Source organism: Lissotriton helveticus, chromosome 2_2 (genome assembly GCF_964261635.1).
Source record: "Lissotriton helveticus chromosome 2_2, aLisHel1.1, whole genome shotgun sequence".
NCBI lineage: Eukaryota > Metazoa > Chordata > Amphibia > Caudata > Salamandridae > Lissotriton > Lissotriton helveticus.
In genome coordinates this window covers 74,113,035-74,135,600 of record NC_136060.1, presented here as the reverse complement: position 1 = coordinate 74,135,600, position 22,566 = coordinate 74,113,035, and the positions used below count along the sequence as shown (strand labels likewise).

The following is a 22,566-nucleotide window of genomic DNA, read 5'->3' as shown; positions in this document are numbered from 1 at the left end:
CACCGACTTTATCAATAAGCTAACAACAACTGGTTTTGAAGAAAACAGACACTATCTCGTGACACTAGGTGTGGTATCACTATATACCCAGATTCCTCAAACGGAAGGCCTAGAAGTGATTGCTGCTTACCTTGAAAGCAGAGAAAGACCGGTACAGGTTCCGACAGATTTAATCATGGAACTAGCCACCTTCCCCTTGAGAAAAAAACTATTTTAATTTCAATGGCGATTTCTTTTTTTAAGTTTGGGGAGTAGCTATGGGATGACCTTTTGCTCCAGAGCTAGCCGTGTTATTCATGGCTAAATATGAAGAAAAGTTTATATACCAGAATAACCCTTTTGCAGAATTTATTTCCAATTGGAGTTGTTACATCAATGACGTTTTCATGGTCTGGACCGACAACGAGGAAGATCTAATTAAGTTCTATGAATGGCTGAATAATCGAACGCAGGAGATCAAGTTTAGCATAAACTACTCAAAGACAAGAATGGCTTTTTTGGACGTGGAAGTCTATCCAGCTAAAGATGGGCTGGTAACCGCGTTATTCAAAAAACAAACTGATCGCAACAAAGCACTTCACTTCAACAGCAACCATCCTAGGAACTTGAGAGAAAACCTGCCGTACGGAAAATATCTCAGAATAAAAAGGAACTGCCGCTTTAAAGATGAATGTATGTTACATGCTACAAAACTGACAGAAAATTTACAAGAACGCGGGTACCCCAAAAAACTTCTAAAAAGGTCAATGAAGCGGGCCTGGTGGACACCAAGAGCAAGAGAAGTGCTCTTGGAAAAGAAAGAAAAGGCTCCGCTCAAGAGAATCGTGTGCGTATCCACCTTTTTTCCAAATTCTAACCTTCTTAAAAAAGTAATTAATCAGAATTGGCACCAGTTAAAGAACTTGGATGAGACATTGAACAACAAACCGCTGTTTGCCTTAAAAAAAGACCAAAGTGTCGCCAACCAACTCGTGCGTGCAGCATTACCGCAAAAAAATCAAACTACAGTAAGATCATTTGTAGGCCTGCCTCCAATACAAGGACACCACAAATGCGGAACCTGCATTTGTTGTGCAACCACAGAGGAAGGAGCTTTGTTCCAACATAATCAAATACACTGGAAACATGAGACATTCACAAATTGTAAATCACGTAATGTCATATACGGAATAAAATGCCCATTCGATATGCTGTACATCGGCAAAACAAACCCAGAAATAAGAACCCGGATTACTCAACATTAATCAAGAATCAAAAAGAATATTCAGACAGCTCCATTGGTTAACCATTCAAAACTAAACAATCACACAGAAAAGGACCTCGGATGGACTGTCATTTCAAAAGTTGAATATGACCCAAGAGGTGGCGACATAGAAGAGAAACTCTCCAGGAGAGAGGCAATGCTTATTGTAAAGTTTAATACAGCAGTCGATGGCCTAAACGAAATATCGGAAATGTACAGATTAAGCTAGTGCCTGCTTCAAAAATGTGGAATGAAAATTGTCCTTCCTTCCCCACTGAGCCACATCCGGTGGTGAAGATCACCTGAGAGAAATGCCCTAAACAGATTATAGTGCAACATGGGTCTATAGATCTCGCGGACCTCGGAGCCCTTCAGCATCTGCCCCTTAATTCCCCGCAATGCAAAATCCGATGTCCCATTTTTCTTGAGTAAAAGGGACCATAACCTGTCCGAATCAAATAACGGATGCAACGAGATGACACCCCAGGGAAGAAGTAGGGCACCAGATTCATACAGTCAAACGCCCCCCTCCTAAAAGTACTAGTTCCTAAAAAATCACCCACATAGAATTTGTGTTCAATGTGTCAATAGACAAATGTATTTCCCACCTACAGTTCATTTATACAAATGCACCAAACATTGTAATGAGCAATTGACATGTAATTTCTTAGGGCGTTGTTCAAGAACATTTCATTTAAATTTCTAATCTGCGGATTGTCCTAGTTTAATACTACCATAGCGAGAAAATACTTTTTTAGAAATTACAACTCCCAGCACTTTATGCTGAAGTAAAATGTCCAGAAAGATCGGATTATTTATAGACATTTGCATAAGCATTATTATCAACCAGATATTGCCATACTGTGAAAATAAATTCAACATTGTTTGATCCCATTTCACTCTCTAAATCGACTTCCAACTGGGAAACCACATTTCCCAGAAAGCCCTGTGGCACACCAGTCTGTAATATTACGTGCATTAACGTTGAGCCAAACAACGCCGATTCCGCTTGAACACGGAAGTAAGGATCGAGTCCGGCGTGTTTGATGCATCCCCGTCAGCAGATTAAGGTAAATATTACAACAGGCTATGCCGCTTAAGGATTTACATAGAGACAGACTCCTTGTTCGGTCTGAGAGCCGCTACAATCTAACGTACCGTTTCTGGTTACAGATACTGTGGGGATGTTCACGTTAAAAGAATTTGGCTTCCAAACCCCTTCAGCGCTGATGACAAAGCCAGCTCGTCATGGGCGTTACCTGCGCTACGCGCATGACGAGCTGGCTTTGTCATGAATAATGGGATTCATAGGAGGTCAGCGCCCAGCGGGAATTGCCTTAGCAGGCAAGGTGTTAAAAACGGAAGGTAGAAACTTCAAGAGAGCCTCTGGATAAGTAAGTCCCAACTATTACAAACAATAGTTATGACGAATCGCACTCTTAAGGAGATTGGGAGTTTAGACCGAATCTCCTCTTTTTGCAGGTTCGGCAGCAATCATTTTACATTCCAAAATAGACGGGCACCTTGAGAACACATCCTTGTAAGTGAAGCATGGTTTTGAGATATGTCAAGCATCGGGCATAGCTGGTATAAGTGGCTTACTAAAAGCACAGCTAAATATACGTGGCTTACTGAGCGTTTGCATTTCTGTCTTAAATTATAGTTTTCCAACCGAGACTCTGTTGAATTGAATAGTGTTAAGATAAGAGGTTCACCAATCTGCCACTAAATATAGTTAAGAGTTCGAGGGCATTCCTATCTTACGCAATACCATTATTGTTTTGTTTTCCAGCTACGTGGTCTTGACGAGAACTCTTCAAATTTTAGAGAATTTGAAACGCGTAGACCAGTTCTTCTTCCAGCCTTAGGAATTCTCAATGATGTTTAAGTGCAAAAAATTGTTTGAAATATTGTGAATTTGTGTCCCATGGCTGTTTTTTGTAAATAGTGCAAGCAAAATATTTTCTTTTTGAATTTGAAACTTAGAGTGTGTGGAAAGGTTGAATGGAGAATGTAAGAGTGTATGTAGAGATTGAGAGAATGAGAGACTGACCAAGAAAAGAATGGTTTAGTTGATTTAATGATGTTATAAGGTGCAAATGTCAATTATGTGTTAAAATTGTATTAAATGTGTAAATTTTGATATGTAAAAATTCGAAATAAAAGAATAAGATTTATTTCAGACAGAAAGAGAAGTCTATATGACATATTGTTTCAGATCAATGTGTTTTTCAAAAGTAAGAGCAGAAGTAAATTGGCAGTATTGGCAGTTGTTTTGTTGTATAGTGTATTGAGGCTTGGCCTTACTGCTCTGAGCCCAAAACCCATTGGTGGTTTCAGCGGGGAGTGCGGAAGCACTGCCCCGTCCCCCTCCCTTTCACACCGGGGCCTGGAGTTGGGGATCCCGGGCCCCCCATGGACAATCTTCATGGGGAGCGCGACGGCGCTCCCAGACTTCCACATACTCTTCGGAGTTGCAGGTAGGACATGGGATGCCACGCCCCCTTCACTGCGTGGCAACCACGGGAGTTGTGATCCTGGGCCCTGAGCCCTTCATTTTCGGCGGTGCCCAGAGTATGGGGTCCTGGTCTTAGAGGGCTCTTCAAGTGGAGACGCAACGGCGCTCCCCTTCCTCCAATGTCTTCGGGGTCCAGGGTGGGCTCCTGGAACTCCTCCCAACTCCCAGACTTTACTTCTTCTGGGGGCACATCCAAGACCGGCGGCCTAGCCCTACATGCTTAGTCGTCTGTCTTCTCTGAGGTCAAAGGGCGCCTACCTTCCGGGGGGCCATATCTCAGCCCCCAGGAGACGGATTTCCACCGTTGTGACCTCTTCTTGCTCCTTGTGGCCAGCCCTGGCCACTGGGAGCACTTTCCTTCGCCCTCCTAGCCTCTAAGAAGGTGAACTCAGCAGGGAGCTGTCTTCACTGGCTCTCTATGCCAGCCTTTCACCTGGCTCTTGTCCTGGGCCCCTCTTCTTGCACAGAGGCCCGGGCTTCTCCTTACTTGTCCCCACAGGTGCAATCCAGGGTTCTGGGACAGTCAAGAGGTTCCTCCTTCCAACTGTCCATGGCGCCAGGCTCCAGCACCAGTCTTCCTCAGCAGACCACACCCCAGAGAGAGCTGCTCTTCCTGTCCAAGACCTTTTAGAAGAATTTGGAGGGTGCTAGCAGGAAGTCTCTTCTACCATATCTGGAAGAGACACATTACCTCGTTGCCCCTGCTCCTTCCTCCCTGCACAGGCCTCTGGGATAGTGCAAAATGGCTTCATCCAGGGGCCTCATGCCACATAGTCTCTGAAAAACCCCTTCCACCCTTACTGCCTTCTCTCCAGGCCTGGTGCCTGCACCAGGTGTCAGCTGCTGATGATGACCTGTAGCTCCACCCTTATCTCTCCCTCTTGGAGAGGAGACCTTCGCCCGTGGAATGCTTGCATTGAAGCGCTAGTTCTCTTAGGCTACAGCTTGGGGAGGAAGGTCATTAACCCAGCTTGGCAGGTTCACACCCAGCCAGGCTCTGGTTATGAGCAGAGTCAGAGGAATATGACATTTCTGGATGACCCATAAGGAGTACAGATATGGCTTTGGACTCAGCAGAATATTTTTTTTCATAACTTACAGTGTACTGTTGCATGTCTGAAATGTGTAGGCCCTAGGGAAGTGAAACTACCTCATGTGGTCCCCATCATCAGAGGAGAATAATGGAGTGTTCCTTAGATGAAAAAAGTAAAGCACACTGACTTTCCCTTACATGTGTCTTCCCATAGTATAAAGCCTATTCCAAGTCACCACCAAACTCTATATAATTCCTGCCACACCATTCTATCGGTACCTGCCCCTGGGCTGCGCACGACAGGAATATCCCCACACAGCCCTTTCACATGTGCAGACGCATTTGCACACGTGTCTACATGTTACTAGTCCGGTGCCCCTTACTCCAGCTGCAGTGCAGCGGCCTTCTCTCACAAGGGGGGCACCCGTGCAATCCACATGCAGTCTCTTTCATCAATAGTTTACTCTGGGTGAGTCCCAGCTTATGAGGCTCTCCCACAGTAAAAGGTAAAAATAGGGGTTCGAAAACTCCTATACAAACATACACAGACGGCGATAACACCTCACACGGTCAGAGCCCGGCAAGAATGGGATAAGAATTTTGAAGGCCCGCTATCTGATGAGCAATGGGAACGAAATTGTATGCACACAGAAGTTATTACCGGTAACAGCAGATTAAGGCTCATACATTTTAAATTTTTGCACCGAATATGTGACTAGACTACATAGATTTCATCTCAGAGACAATTACAGGTGCATTAGATGCGGTAGAGAGGGGGCGGACTTCATGCATTTGGCATGGAATTGCCCTCACGTGGCAATCTTCTGGAAGCACACATTTGAGGGGCTCTCGGCATACTGTAGATCCAACTAGACCCATGCCCAATGGTGGCTCTCTTGGGACTGTCCCAAGACTTTAACACACCACACAAGAAATTCCTAGCTATCGGGTTACTCTTAGCGAAACGTCACGTGGCATGCCACTGGGGACGGGGACGTGCTCCCAAATTCAAATGCTGGATTCACACCATGTCCAGATGGCAAGATAATTTGGGCTACTATGCAGAAATGTTGCCCATTAAGTCACGCCCGAGGGATATTTGGGGCCCACTCACCACTTACCTGCTACGGATGCGAATACAGATGGTGAAGTGGCAGGGAGTGCTATGGAGATAGAGGCCGGACCAGGAGCCCGGTCCCCGACCTCGCAGGAGAGAATGGATATGTAAAACTGGCGTGCATCTTAATGTCAGGCAGTTATAGATACCAGTTGGGGCGATGGATCGGCTTTGGATGTATATGCGGGGATGGGTGGAAGGATTGGAGAGGGAAATGTTTGATTACGGGTGTGTTCTTGTGCATTGTATTGTCTAAACCCACTTATATTGTATAGTAGTTGGTCACCTGCGCCGTGCAACACCAAATTCTACTGGTCAAGATCTGGACTGTGCAGAAATACTTTTCCATTGGCAGCGTGGGTACTGGGGGGGGAGGGGGCAGTGGAAATTACTGTTGAGACCAGAATATCACGGGAAGGTGACATATATTTGCAATGTTATGCATTTTCTGATTCGCTGCTTGTATACTGCACTGTTGTACCGTACAATGATTCAATAAATGTTTTTAAAAATATATATATATAGGGGTTCAAAAAATCTGGGCGGATCAGAGGAGCAGAACCACCTGCTAACAGTAACATAGTGAGCAAAAGTAGAATAAGCGGTACAATCATCATTTTAATGGTATCCAACCCACCCCACCAGGACAAATGTAGGAAGGACCATGAAGAGAGTACATTTTGAATCTTAATTTTCAAAGCAGTAAAATTATGGGTAAGAATTTGGGGAATGGCAGGGGAAAACCATACACCAAGATATTTAATTTTTGGTGGACACCATTTAAAGTTGGTGTCAGAAAACATGTATTGATAACATAGAGAAGTCAAGGGTAAAATGTCAGTTTTAGAGAAATTTTATTTGTATCCAGATATTTTTGAATATAAGCCACTTTCCTGTGAAAAAAGGTCAGGGGTTTCAAAAGGTAAATTAAGATATCATCTGCATAAGCAGACAATTTAATTTCATGTGAATTATGGGGAAAACCAGTTATCAAAGAGTTATGGCGGATGTGCTCAAGAAAGGGGTCAAGACATAAAAGAAATAAGGGGAGAGACAACCTTGACGTGTACCTCTGTAAGTTAAAATAAGGAGATAAGACGATTAACAGATGCGCATGCACGGGGATTGGAAAATAGTAAATAGGTAAATGAAATAAATTTGAGTCCGAAACCAAACCATTGAAGAGGTTTGAACATGAATTGCTAATTTATGCAATCAAAAGTTTTTTCAGCGTCAAGAGATAATGCGACTAGAGGGTCAGAGTAATTTTTCCCTAGGATGAGAATATTAAAGAGCATTATCTGAGAGCCTACCCTTAATAAAACCAGACAGGTCAGGTTTAATAAGTAGGAGAAAAAAAACTTCCAATCCAGAGGCAAGAATCTTTGCATAAATTTAGCAGTCCTAATTGATTCAGAAGATTGGTCGATAACTTTTACAAAGCGAGAGGTCTTTATCGGGTTTAGGGAGAATTACAATAAGAGCGTCAAGAAAGGAGCCTTCAGGTTTAGAGTACAATATAAAGGAGGTAAAAAGCTCAAGTAAGTGCGGAGCAAAAATAGATGAAAAAGAGGAAATAAGTTTAATAAAGAAGCCGTCAGGACCAGGGGCCTTAGCTCTTCTTAAGGATTTAATTGCATCTAATATCTCCTGAAGAGTTATATCTTTTTCCAAGAGAGCAACGGCATCTGGAACAGAGCTAGGATAGGGAAGACCATCAAAAAATAACTGCTTGTCGATTATGGTGGGATGGGAGTGTTCCATATAGAATGAGTGGTAATTGGTCTGGAATGCCTTAACAATATCTGAATCATAGTGTAATAAAGTGTTAGTAGGGGTATTACGACTAGGGTCAATGGCTGTCTTTTCTGATTTGACTTTTAAATAATTAGGCAACATTCTACCCTTTTTGTTTTGACCCCCATGATATTTGAATTTTTTTAAGTAAGATATTACAAGCATCGGTTGTGGCCAATGTATTTAGGTTAGATTTAGCCTTAATTAGATCCCGGGGGTGAACAGGGGATTTGGAAATATAGTAAGAGTGTTCAAGGGTCTAAATATGATTGAGGGAGGAGATGAATTGGGAGTTCAATGACTTTTTCTTTCTGGCAGTGTAGGCGATTGTAAAAGCTCTAAACAAGGCTTTGAAGGCATCCCAATTGTTATGAATAGAGATGTCACTTGATTTGTTAAATTAAATACATTCTTGTATAAAGTAAGTAGCATTTAAAATAAAAGTTTAATCAGATTGTAAAGAATTATTAAATCTCTATCTAGCCCGTTAGGGAATTTCAAGGGACAAATCAAGAGAAACTGAGACTGGGGCGTGATCGGAGATGAAAATGGAACCAATCTCAGAAGATTAGAGCGAGGGTAGTAAAGATTTTGAAATAAAAAACTTTCAACGCAAGACATAGTGTGGTGAGCATTAGAAAAGAACGTGAATTCATAACAACCAGGATTACTAGTTCTCCAGGCATCATATGGTTGACGAGAAGCAGTAGCAGATTGAAATGCTTTATGGGATTTATCAGGTTTAAATTTGCAATCTAATTTTCTGTCAGAAAAAGGGTCAAGCCAATTATTAAAGTCTCCAGAAACAATAATATTGGGTTTAGTATTTGAGGATAATTTTAGTTCTCCAGTATTGGGGGGTCTTTCATAGATTCACATGCCTGAATCATTGCCTCGTCGGAGTGGGAGTCCCACGGTACATAAAAAAGCAATAATTATGCACATAATAACCAAAAAACTTTGGTAACATAAAACCAGGAAGTAAAGTAGCCCAAAGCTACCAGGAAAAAAGTTACACATCTAGGACTATCATAGTCCTTATACATAGTCCAAACTGCAGCCAATCAGGCGACAGCACCCACCAGAATGTTCTCCTCAGAGGCTCAGGCTCTCAGATTTTCTACTGCACGTCGTGTGAAGGGAGTCTCTCTGAGCTCTGCTCAGTATTTTCTCAATTCTTCAGGAATTTCTGCACTTAGGATGTCTTCTTCAAAGAAATCTTTATTCACACCTGGTGAGTCTTATGGTAAACTCCGGCTTTTCTCTGGAGATCCCCACAAGAAATGCATTTACTGCCTGTATCCAGATCACCAGGTGAGAGACTGCAAGATATGCAGGACCTTCCCTCAGAAAACCCTCAGAGACCGAGAGTGCCGTCTACTTCTGTGGCTACAGAAGCTTAAAGATCAGGACAGTCCAGTTTCTGAGGTGGGAAGTATTGCCTCTGGGTCATCTGTGTCCTCTAGGAAGAGGGCTGCTGAGGATCTTTTGTCTTCTCTTGTGGCCAAGGTGTTGAGGAAACAACACCCCTCTAAGGGTTCTGAAGGACCTTCCACTTCAAAAAAGGCTACTCCACCTTCTAAAGGCAAGCCTTTGCCTTCAACGCCCCCCGAGGAAGGCCGTAAAACTCTACCTTCTAAGCTGACTTCTGAGAAGATTCTCTCTCAGAAGAAGACCCCGTTGTCGACGACTCCTTCGTTGACGAAGATTACCGTTGACGCAACATCTACAGAGACCCATCTCGTCGACTAGATAAGACAGTACCTATCGTCGACGTACCGCTACAGGTTCCTGAACAACTACTGGATTCAGAAGAAAGTGAAGAGGACTCTGAGGTGGATGACAGGTTTCGAACAGCTAGAAGCCCTTCAGAGTTGTTCATCAAGTATCAGGAAGATGATCAAGATGAGCAGCCTTCTCCTGAACCTGTGCCCCACCTCCGGATACTATACCTTCAGCTCAGATGCCTATAGCTTTACGGAACAATCTCCAACATATGCTAGATGACTATTACTGCCGGTTCCCTCCATCTGAATCGGCAGAGTCCGTGCCACCAACACCTGTTGCTCAAGCTTCCACCTCAGTATTCCGGTCCCCTAGACCACCTTCGCCGGTTCCATCGCGTCATTCTCCTGATGCAAATCCATCGGATGATGATATGGAGGTAGGAGAGGTAGATGAATGATCTCTTATGTCTGAGTGGGATGAGTACCAAATTCAAACCCCTTCTCCTTCAACTCCCGCTGATTCTCCTCCGGCGGATATTGAAGGCTTCCACCTCCTCATGGAAAGAGCAACTCAAAGATTCCTCCTTATTCCCATGGAGACGAAGAAGGAAGAATGCTTCCTGTATGATTTTAAAAATCAAAAAAAGGAAGGCAGATACGGGCGATCCCCATTATAGATATTATCTGGAAGGAGGGAATGAAGGTAATGTCAACTCCTGCGTCTATCCCTCCAGTCTTGACCTGGCTAGACAAGAAGTATAAAGTGCCCGACAATTCTCCAACATGCCTCATAAGGCACCCAAAGGCCGTAATCGTGCAAGCTGCTCAAAGACGGGCTAGGAATCCATCTTCTCCGATAACAACCCCACCTGACAGGGACGGCAGACGGTTAGACTCAAGTGGAAATGGAGTCTCCACCATTGCAGCAACAACAGTCCGTGCGGCCAATTCACTAGCCATCCTGGGTCGGTAGGACCGACAAATGTGGAGAGACATTTCACCATTTATCGACATGTTACCAAAATCTTCAAAAGCTGAAGCTTTAAAGATTTTACAGGAAGAGGAACGTATCTCTGCGGAGATTATTGATTCGGCAGAGGATGTCGCATCCACAGGTTTCAGACTGCTAGTAGGTGCTGCCGTTCTGCGTAGGCAAGGCTGGTTGAAGGCTACATCTTTTCACCAAGAGGTCCAGGCAAAGATAATCGACATGCCATTTGATGGAGAGTCATTGTTCAGCCAACACGCAGAAGAAGCCCTTCAAACCATCAAGAAAGACACCTAAACGGCCAGATCTCTCGGTACTTTGCAATTTTGTAAGCCGCCCTTTCGGGGTGCGAAAGGACGTGGATCGTTCTCCAATCAAGGGAGCTACAGCCAACAGAAATCCTACCAATCATATCAAGGAAATCAGAGATACCAGTCACAAAGACAGCAGTCGTATTGGCCAATGCAACACTTCCTATTCGCAAAATAAGAGGAAGCCTTACTACCGCGGAAGAGATTCAAATAAGAAGCAATGAAAACTGCCACCTGCCACCGCTTCTACCGCAGTCCCATGTAAAGGTTGGCAGAGGAATCTCACAATTTTACTCAAACTGGTCCTCAACAACATCGGACAAGTGAGTCCTAGACATCGTGGCCAAAGGCCATGCTCTAGAATTCGAAAAGTATTCCTCCAAATTTTCCCCCAAGAGGCCCTTCTCCAGCTCATCTCAAAGAGCTGTTTTCCCAGATAAATTTGATGATACAAACAGGAGCGATCGAAAAAGTCCCTCAATTGCAGAGAGGAACAGGATTTTATTCAAGGTTTTTCCCAATAAAGAAAAAATCAGGAGAATGGCGTCCCATTCTCGATCTTCGCTCCCTCAACAAATACCTAAAGAAATTGTCCTTTCGGATGTTAACACTTCAAGAAGTCCTGCAACTTCTGTCGGCAGGGGATCACATGGCCACCCTCGACCTTCAAGATGCGTACTTCCAGTTCCGATTCTTCTCAGGCACAGAAAGTTCTTGCGGTTCAGAGTGGCTGGCAGGGACTTCCAGTTCAAAGTCCATCCCTTCGGACTACGGTCAGCACCCAGGGTGTTAACAAAGGTCCTAGCTCCAGTAGCGGTGCACCCTCGTCTGGAAGGGATTCAAACATTTCCTTATTTAAATGACTGCCTTATAGTTCTTTCTCAGACACCCATGTCCAGAGATGTCCGTCTCTATTTCAGTAGCTAGGTCTCTCTATCAACCTTGACAAGTCTCATCTTGTTCCTTCGCAAAGGCAAACTTTTTTAGGGGCAACATTGGACACGCAACTAATCCAGGCCTTAGTCTAAAAAAAAAAGGCATCAAAAGATCTGCAAGCTAGCTCACAGGTTAAGAGCAAAACAGTCCAACAGTTCAAGTCCTTTTTAGGAATGATCTCTTCTTGCATCCCCTTAATACCCAACTGCCGCCTCAGGATGAGGCCCCTACAAGAAGAACTCATCCACCAATGGTTACAAATCTCAGGATCGTTCGACGATCTCATTCAGGTCACTCCTCGGATGCGAGAAGCCTTCCTCTGGTGGACTCAGAAAAGGAATGTAGAGAAGGTTTGTGCATTCCTACAAGAAACGCCAAATTTTACAATCACCACAGATGCGTCCATTCAGGGTTGGGGAGCCATCTTTAAGGGCTAATGGCCAGCGGAAAATGGAGCCCTCAACAACGGAAGTGGCATATCAACCTGCTGGAACTAAGAGCCATCTTCTTGGCCCTGAAATCATTTCGAACAGTCATTCTAGGGGCCACAGTACTGATTCGGACAGACAATACTACAAGTATGCATTACTTGAACAAACCGGGAGGAACCAGTTCGGCTCTTCTATCTCAACAAGCCCAAGAAATCTGGGACTGGGCGATACGGCACAGAATCAAGCTTTCGGCAGTTCACGTACCGAGAGTTTTCAATGCTCTGGCGGATTCCCTCAGCAGGTCCACGGTATCCACTCACGAATGGGAATTACATCAGCCGACAGCGGATCGAGTTTTCCAAGAGTGGGGTCATCCCTATCTAGACCTCTTTGCGACCAATCAGAACAGCAAATCCCTATTCTTTGCAAGCTTGCTTCCCAACAAGGAATCTCAAAGGGAACGCTTTTTCGATGAATTGGTCTCAAATATATGCTTACGCTTTTCCTCCGATACCATTGATTCCCAGAGTTCTCCGGAAAATGAAGAGAGAACCTGGTCACCTAATTCTCATTGCTCCAGGTGGCCTCGCCAGTACTGGTTCACTGAACTTCTACTCCTATCAGAATGCGATCCCATTCAGTTTCGACCAATACGGAACCTCCTGTCCATTCAGAACGGTCAAATTTGCCACCCGGATCCTGCATCTCTGAAATTAGCAGCCTGGCGCCTGAGCACCTTGAATTCCCTCATCTAAATATCCCTGCGGATTGCAAAGAAGTTCTGGCTAATGCTCGAGCGCCTGCCACGATAAAGACATACAGTCTTAAATGGAAAAGATTCTGTATATGGTGTCAATCCGACAATGTTCACCCGATTAACGCAACACTTGAGCTGATACCTTTTTTCTTATATTTAGCAAGATCAGGCCTTTCTCCTTCAACTTTAAAGGTCTTTTTGGCAGCCATTTCGAGGTTCCGACAAGAAGATGGATCCAATTCTCTCTACTCGTCAAGGATAATACGGCAATTTTTTAAAGGGCTATTTCGGATGTTTCCTCTTGTCCGTCGTCCGCCTTCATCCTGGCATCTCAATGTGGTACTAGCGCAGCTCATTCGGCACCCCTTTGAACCTATTCATAGAGTGGATTTCACATTTCTATCCTGGAAGGTATCTCTACTACTGGCCTTGACTTCAACTAGAAGAGTCAGTGACATTCAAGCTTTCACCATAAATTCACCTTTTCTGCAGTTCACTTCCACTTCTGTGGTGCTACGCACAAATCCCAGTTTTATGCCGAAGGTGCCTTTGGACTTTCACCTTAACGAACCAGTCATCTTAAAGAAATCTTTTCCTAATCCGCAATCCCCTGCAGAAAGGGCGTTGCATACCCTTGACATCAGAAGATGTCTTAGGTTCTATTTGCAAAGGACCTCTACCATTCGTAAAACAGATCAATTGTTTGTTGCCTACGGAAGAATACAGCAAGGACATGCAGTGTCTAAACAGACCATAGCTTGTTGGATTTCTGCCGCTATTGACTTTTGCCATCAACAAGCTGGAAGACCTTTGCAGACAACTCCAAGAGCGCACTCTACGAGGGCGGTTTCTTCCTCGACTGCTCTCTTCGCTGGTGTTCCTCTTCAACAAATCTGCAGAGCAGCAACTTGGTCCAGCAGACACACATTTACCAAGCACTACTGTTTGGAGGCTGCCAGCAATGCTGATACGTCAGTGGGACAAGCAGTTCTCCGCAATCTTTTCAAGTAAGGTGAGCCTCTGTTTTCCCTCCTCCTCTGTACTGCTTCTCTGACGCTTATTATCATGCCTAATATATAATAGCATTCCCATGTGGTTGCAAGCTTGCATATATTTATGCATAATTAAAGCATTCTTAGTATGTGATTGCATATGCTTTCTATATGCATGTTTAGGTTACAAATAGCGTCTTCCAAGCCTTATTTGGGTTTTGCTATCTACTCTGATTCAGGCATGTGAATCTATGAAAGACACCCCAATACTGGAGAAGAACAATAGTTACTTACCTGTAATCTGTGGTTCTCCAGTATTGGTGGTTTTCATAGATTCACATGCAACCTGCCCACCTCCTCTCAGAGGCTAGTTTATGCTCTTATCTCTTGGTTACACTCTTGTGCGAGAAATTCTGAGAGCCTGAGCCTCTGAGGAGAACATTCTGGTGGGTGCTGTCGCCTGATTGGCTGCAGTTTGGACTATGTATAATGACTATGATAGACATAGATGTGGAACTTTTTTCCTGGTAGCTTTGGGCTACTTTACTTCCTGGTTTTATGTTACCAAGGTTTTTTGGTTATTATGTGCTTGATTATTTCTTTTTTTTGTACCGTGGGACTCCCGCTTCGACGACGGGTAATGATTCAGGCATGTGAATCTATGAAAGACACCAATACTGGAGAACCACAGATTTCAGGCATGTAACTATTGTTCTTATATATTATGTCAAAAATCCGGGCCAGGTTTAACCGGTCCATAAACATTGAAGGAAGGTGATAAGTTTATTATTGACTGTGGCATGAAGTATTACTCAACGTCAACTCGTATCATTTTCAGTTGATGCAATTTATAATTTCAAAGATTTATGAGAGAGGATGGCAACCCCACCTTTACGGTTGATAGCTTGAGATAAAACAACGCGACCCACCTATTTAAGCTTGAGTTTAAGAGATTCAACATAGTTACAGTGGGTTTCCTGCAAAAAAGCAATATGACAATCAAGTTTGGATAAATGAGAAAGTACCTTTCAACGCTTGACAGGATGACCCAGACCACGGACGTTCCACAATACAACATTAAACATGATGATGTTTAAGGAACGGGAATAATCCCATTAACAACGAACTGCAAAAAACAACAAAGAACACAAAAGACACTGGTCATAAAAATTAGGAAGCATACTGAAATTATTAGGAACATAAGGAAACAAATAAAACAATTATTCAAAGAGATAATAAGAGGGGAGGGGTGACAGGTGGAGTAGGGGGAAAGAGATAGAAAACACAGGGAAAGAAAAGATGGGGAAAAAAGTGGAAGAAATAAAGAAATACAGGGACAGATCAAGTACAAAAAAACAGATCTGAAATATGAAGAGAAGAAAATAAGAATCGGATATGTCCGCACTCAAGAGCAAGAACAACAACGGGGGAAGATGGAGCTGAAGGAGATAAGGAAGTAGGAAAGTTAAAATATTATTAAATATTTAGGCCGTATAAGCTATAGTAAAGGTATAAAGAACAAAGACCACAACAAGAAAAATCGAATTGTGAAGCATTAACTAGTGTCCATATGTACTATAGTGATAGAATGCAAAAACTGTCTTAATTCAGATCCTCGAATAATCGAGAGACACCTTCATTAGTAATCTTGCAAAGACAAGGATGCAGGATGCCATAACAAATGTTCATAGATCTTAATTGCGGGCGTAGAGCTAGAAATTCTTTACATCTGGCATTGGTAGCGTTAGAAAGATCCAGTGAGATGAAGATGTTATATCCAGACCAGACAACGTTTTTCTCTCCCAACTTTTAATACATGCATCAGGTCAATGAATCCAACAAAAAGCATAATAATACCAAGTGTTTTGTTGGAGTGAGGTTGAGGACGACCAAGATGATGAGCATGCTAAATATTGAGAGGAGTTGAAGAATGAAGGTTGAGAAGGTCAGACAGAAATTTCTTTAAAAAAGAAAGGAGATCCGGACCCTGAACATTTTCAGGTAGATCATACAGCCTAAGGTTGTTCCTTCTATTGCGGTTTGCTAAATCCTCTGTACAGAATTTAAGCTTGTAAATGTCTTGCTCCAATAATGGTACTTTAGTTGCCACATCTTGAAGGTTGCTTATACGTTGCTCCATTTCAGACATTTTACCTTCCATGCTGATCCATCGGTCCTCAATCAGTTGAAGCTTTTCATTGGTGGTATTCATAAAAGGTTTCAAAGCACATAGTTCATCTAAAATTGAGTCCATAACCGGATTAGAAATAGACTGGACCGGAGGTGGAGGATAATTTTTGGCTCTTTTCGGTTTAGTACTAGATGAAGATGTTTTTGCAAGAGAGAGCAGTTCACTAGCCATCTTGATAAAATGAACTTAACGGTGAGGAGGGTTTTTATACGTAGAGATCCTTCCCATAAAGATATATGCTCAATGATGTAGAGTTCAGCGAGGATCTAAAAATATTTCAGACAGTGTTGATGAATGACACAACGCAATCCCAGATACCAGGATTATGGCGTGTAGCAAAATATAAAGAAAAACTCTCAGATAAAGACCAAGATGTGAAGTAACTACAAAAGAAAATTCCTCACAACGCACAGAAATCTGTTTGCATCCTCTCAAGCACGAGACATTTGTAAAAGACCAGGCTTATTCTGCTTCAATAAAGACCAGCAGAGAAGGCAGTGTATTAATGAGGCAATGTCTCCATCCATAAGAGAGTAGTGCAGCTTGTACATAATGCAAGATATAGAGAAGACCGGGGCGATGGCGTTCCTTGAGAGTTGCCTTAATCACTTCTAAACACAAGAAAGCGCTTCTAGAACCTTTCCTCACAGGCACCTATTGATATTCCATTTGCCTCAGAAGACGGTAATTTATAGCTGCCAATTTATTGTCCAGCATTCTTCCTTCAACTTGACATGTCTGGAACTTGAGGTAGCACAGGAACATTCAATGCCACGATGGAGCATCACAACACACCATAGCAAACCGCCATTGATCCACACAGGAGGATATAGTTTCCAGCAGCGCGCCTGCTGCGCTTACAAAATAGCGTCCGCTCACGTCGGGGAAAAACAGATGCTAGGAAAACAATGGGAAAATGCAAACGAATTAATCAAATGTTTCACGGACTCGAAACGCGTCGGCATCATTGGAGGAATGCATAGAGAATACATAATTGTTTTCTTGGTTTAACTGGCCATTTGATTAATTCGTTTGCATTTTCCCATTGTTTTCCTAGAACGTGTCTCTTTCATTGAGTACATATTGTTTTTTGATGAGCAAATGTTCCGATCAATTGAAGTTCACCATGAAATGAATGTTGCTAAATGATCATTCATCATGAAATATGTATTATACTAATTGTGTGTTTTTCCTTGTTTAAAATTGTTTTTGTGAATTTCGTGATATATATTCTCTTTAAATTGTTTTTGTGAATTGTGATACATTCTTTCTGTTGTGTCCTGTAATAATTATATGTTGAGTGTCTTCCTCGGACAACTCGTTGAAGTTTATATGTTGAACTTAGTAAATAACAGGTATAAATAAATATACCAAACAGATCGGCGATTCATTTCTTGATTTGTTTGCTCGCAGTAAAGAGCACTGAAAATTGGTGGGGGTGGCAGTTGTTTTTTCAAAAATGTTTCTAGTTCAGGGCAGACCTGGCTTGGCAGTTATTGCTGGATTGTTCCCATGAGACTCCGGGTCAAGACTGATTTGCATATAGCTGGTTCTGAACTGAGGTGGCGAAGTGAGCTAAAGAATGATGATGGATTCAACGAAGATCTGTGACTGGGGGTGAGTGTCTGAAAAGTTTCAGCGCTCCATTCATCATCTCCTTGTGTTTGCTTTAGTTTGCTCTTGGCCATGCATTCCCATCCTGTCGGAAGCAGGATTCAATATTGCCTTACAGGATGGCGTTAGGTCTGACAAATGGGTTATTAGAATTTTTAGCATGGCTAAGCCCTTCCTTTCTTGTCCACTCTATCGTATCTATTTCCCACTCACTCCAGCAGTTAATATTTGCTGGATCGCCTCTCCATTCTGCTGCCAAAGGTCTGAATTTTGCTACTCTGCATTTTGTTGTGCAGAAAAGGCTAGAGGCTTCCTCCCTATCCTGGGCCTTTGTCCTCTGAATGCCTTCCTCAGGAAGAACACATTTTAGATTCTCACACTGGCCCAGAATCAAGCTGCATATTTTCATATAACTATCCTGTGGTTCCACTGGTGATAGTTACTGAGTTTCAGAGTCACTGAATAGCATTTTCGGTTTGTGGTGCTCCCCTTTGCCCTCAACACTACTCCTTGGGTGATCACGAAAATTATATTGGTGATCATGGCACACCTTTTGAAAGTTGGGAGTGCCAATTCTCCCCTTACCTTGATGACTGGCTGCTGACAGTAGATTCACAGCAGTAAGTTGTATGCCACCTCCAGATGACTAACTTCTTGATAAATTTTGGTTCATACTTTACAAGTCAAAGTGGCACCTGATTTACTCCCATAAGTTGCCATTCTTTGGGACTATCTTGAACACAGTGCAATTCAATGCCGTCCTTCCACTATAGCAAGTCCAGGTCATTCCAAATTAAGATCCCTATGTTTCCACCTCAGTCGTTGGATCTTGGTGAGAGTAGCTCTGAGGCTTCATTGTGTGTTAGCCTCTGGCATTTTCCTGGTCAACTGAGCCATGTGGCACATGCTGGCTGTGTAAGGGAGTTTGAAGTACCAGTAGGCCCAGCACCAAGGAAATTTGACAAATACCATTCAGATTTTAGATGGGATGGCCCGCAGTCTGCAGCTGTGGCAATTGGTCAGGTGGTAGGTCCCTTTCACTTCCCCATCCAGAGCAGTCTGATGTATCACTACTGGGTTGGGAAGGTGATGTGTAGTAGGTGAAGATAAAAGGACACTGGTCTCTGAAGAAAGGCTGGCTCCATATCAATGTGTTGAGTTGGGAGCCATTCACCTGGCATTGAAGGCTTTCCTGTAGTCTTTCTGGTGCAGATTCTCATAGACAAAACTACCACTATGAGGTACTGCGAAAAGCAGGAAAGTGGGGGATCCCTGGTCCTATGCAAGGAGGTCCTCCAACCTTGGAGTCGGCTGGAGTGTCATGGAATTTTCGTGGTGGCTATCAAGCTAGCAGGGTTCTTGCATTTCAGAGCGGTCAAACTCATTTGGTAGCGTCTGGCAGAACATGAATGGCGTCTGCTTCTGAGGTGGCACAGAGCATCTTACCACAGTGGAGAGGACCCTGGTTAGATCATTTTGCAACCATTAAGAAAGCCAGTGTCAAGAGATGTTTGTGCTTTGTAATTCCTCCAATAAGATTTGTTAGCTAACACGTTCTGGCTCGAATGGAATGTGGGACATCCATAGGTCTTCGAACCCCTCCTTTCCTTTCCCTGTATCTGAATAAGATCAAGAACAACGGTGTCCAAATCATTCTGAGGTTCTCCTTTTACAGCAGTTTGGCAAGGTCCATCTCCCAAACATGCACAATCTACATCTCTGCATGAAGACTAAAAAGCAGCATTTTACTACATTTGGTTTTCCAGAAGAGGTGGTGGATGTCATCCTTGTTGTCAGGCGCCCTGACATGAAGTCTATCTATGCAGAGCGTTGAGTCAGATTTGTGGCCTGGTGTGGGGTTCACACGGTGGACCTCTCATAGGCCAAACTGTTGGTTGTCCTAGTATGTTTTGTATGTGGCCCAGTAAGGTCTTAGAGTGGGCACTATAAAAAAATTTTTTCGATATATTCAGCTTTTTCTTTTTTTTGCGTCTACAGGACCAATCTTTCTTGCTTAAAGCACCTGTTGTAATGCAATTTAAGAGTTTGGTGGGCATTACCTCTCAAATCATTTATGACTCCACATTGGTATATTAACTTGGTCTTGACTTCTTTAATGTGTATGCCCTGCAAGCCAATGCACACCTGCGAGTTGCAGTTTAAAGACTGGCTTCCTCATTGTGGTCACTTCAGTGGGTCGTATGAGTGAGCTTGTGGCCCTGCCGGTGCAACCTTCTTTTTTCCAGGCAAACTCGTGCTGAGGACTCGGGCGGCTGACTTGCTAAAAATTGTGACTCCTCTCCTCATTCACAATCCATTGCTCTCCCGGTGTTGTTTGCTTCTCCTTATGCCTTGAAAGAGGAGAAGCTCAATTGATTGGGTCCTAGAAGAAGTTTACACTTTTACATGGATCATACCAGGGACCTCCAAGGTGAAGTAGGGGAAGGTTGTATAAAAGAGGATTGTTGTCGGTAATAGTCCTCTGCATTAAGATCTGCTACTAACTGGCCAAAAGGCAGTGACCACAGACCCTCACCTGTAGACCTTTGAATGGTACTGCTTTGGTCTAGATTCTGAAGGTAAGGAACCTGCGGTTGGAAGTATCCATCAGAAATTACTTATCTTCCATAACTCTTTTAAAAAAAATAAAAATGTTTTATTGTTTTTAATTTTTACATTCTTATTACCAGTTATCAATACATTTTGCTGCAACATAAAGCAATATCATCATCTGCTTTTCTTGTATTGCCAAAGGATATATCTGCACACTTATTGGGCCGATAGGTACGGTGACTGAGCAGGGAGCATCTGTTGTCTTTGATTAGCGTCTCCAAGCATGTGTGTGTGCATGGGGTCTGGTGCTTTCCACCGCTTTGTGATCAGTCGCTTTGCCACCACAATACCCAGGTCAAAGAATCTAGAAGTAACTTTAGTATCACGTGTTCTACGAAACGTGTGTAGAAAGTAAGTGGGTCAATCAAAGGGTATCTCTGCCGGTGCAGGTTCGAAGCAAGTCCACCACCTCTCTCCAGTACGCACTTAGGCTGGGGCAGCCCCATAGCATGTGCACCAAGTCTGCATCTGTGGCAGGCTGCATCTGTGTGGTGAAAGTATCTGTTGATATTGGCAGGCGTGAGGTACGCTCATTGTGTGATGTAGTATTGTATCTGCCTAAATCGGGCATTTCTGGGGTACTGGACTGGGCTGGCCAACACTTTTTCCCATTTCGTATCCAAAAATGGTCGGCCCTGGTCCTGCCCCCACTTTCGTCTGAGGGGGTTCAAACTGAACACTGCATGTAGGCGCAGTGAAGCCGCAAACCATCTCGTCAGGTGTTTGCCCCATCCCATCACATGTAAATATTGTACAGTTAGGTTCATTTGTGCTCGGCCGCCAGCTCTCCCCAACTCCGCGTGAGTGTGGTAACCAGAGATCTATGCAGGAGGTACTGCCCTGTGGGGAGTCCGTCTCTTTTCAACAATGTTGTGTAAGGGAGCTGTTGCCATAAGGTCTCCTGGCGTTTGTAACCCGGCCTCATGCTAGCGTTGCAGTTCGACACTCGTGAGTGTTGTCAGTCCTCTAGAGGTACCGTCAATTGGGAGCCCAGGAGCATAGGGTGTTGTGTCCAGAGTTAAGTAGAGACTTCTGCGGTAGCACCTATGGGCCACATTTAGTAATTGGGATTCCAAGGGTTGTGTCCGCGTGCCAGAATGGGGCAGCGCAAGGATCTGGGATAGTGTGCAGGCTGGGCCTGTGGTTGCCGTATCGTCCTGCTGGTGATCTGCCATCCAACGGGTGACCCATTGTAGCTGCGACGCCAGGTAATAATGCTCAAAGTTGGGCATCAACAGGCCCCCCTGGTTAGTGGGCAAGTATAGTTTTTTAATCAACACTCTGTGTCGGTTGGGACCCCAGATGAAGTCTCTGGCTGCTTTTTCCTGCGCCGTGAAGAAGGAAGTGGCCACATAGATGGGCAGATTGGCGAAGTAGTACAGAAATCTCGGGACGCCACTCTACCCACCACTGCAACGGGGAGTGTGCTCCAGAACTGCATCTGGGATTTCACTGCTGCCAGCGCCCTGCCCAAATTACCATTGAAGAGGTCTAGCGGTTGGCGGTACACCCGTATGCCTAAATAGTGAAATGTGTCCTCGCACCACTACACTCGTGTGCCATTGAGCGTAAGTGCTGGGTTGTGGCATCTCTCTCGAAAGGCGTATAGCTTAGATTTGGCTACATTCACTTTTAAACCTGAAATGGATGCGAATTCCTCCAGGATGGGAGCCAAACGTCCAGGCACCTGGTGGACGTCTCTTAGGTAGATTAACAGGTCGTCGGCGTACAGTGACACTGTGTGTTACCATCTTGCAGCTGCGTTCTCAACGCCTCAGCCAGTGGTACCATCACAACCGCGAAAAGGAGGGGGGACAGGGGGTAGCCCAGTCTTGTCCCATGCCACGCTTGAATCACTGGTGGTGCACTGGAGAACTACTGAAAGCTTTTGAATTCAATCTGGTATCTGGGGTATATTCTAAAGGTGATGAATCCGCAGGTAGTGTATCCACCAGAAAAAGTGTTACTGAAGGTAAGTGACTTGTTCTTGTCTGTTTTTTGATTGCAGTTTTGAATCCATCTTAATTGTATCTTGATTCATGTTTTCATTAGCATTTAGCAAAAGGAAACTCTTTGGCTTTATTTCTTTTCACAGGATTCCTTGGCGAAGTTTGCTGGCAGAAAACTGAAAGATTGTGGAGAAGACCTTCTTGTCGAGATTTCAGAAGTTTTATTTAATGAGTTAGCGTTCTTTAGACTCATGCAAGATCTGGACAGCAATACTATATCGTCGGTTAACCCGCAGTATCAAAGAAGATTGGAAAAAGAGGTTGACCACTTTATTATGTCGTTTTTAAA

At 43.7% G+C, this 22,566-nt stretch overlaps 1 protein-coding gene across 6 annotated transcripts in view; it reads left to right on the top strand.

The window, feature by feature from the left end:
* Window positions 1-22,566, top strand: part of PCM1 (pericentriolar material 1) — a 1,361,399-nt gene that overhangs the window by 1,028,582 nt on the left and 310,251 nt on the right. For all 6 annotated transcript variants that reach the window (XM_078678108.1, XM_078678107.1, XM_078678103.1 and 3 more), the window contains one exon: window positions 22,364-22,537. In XM_078678108.1, coding sequence (XP_078534234.1) covers window positions 22,364-22,537 — 174 coding nt within the window. The remainder of the gene's footprint in view (window positions 1-22,363; window positions 22,538-22,566) is intronic.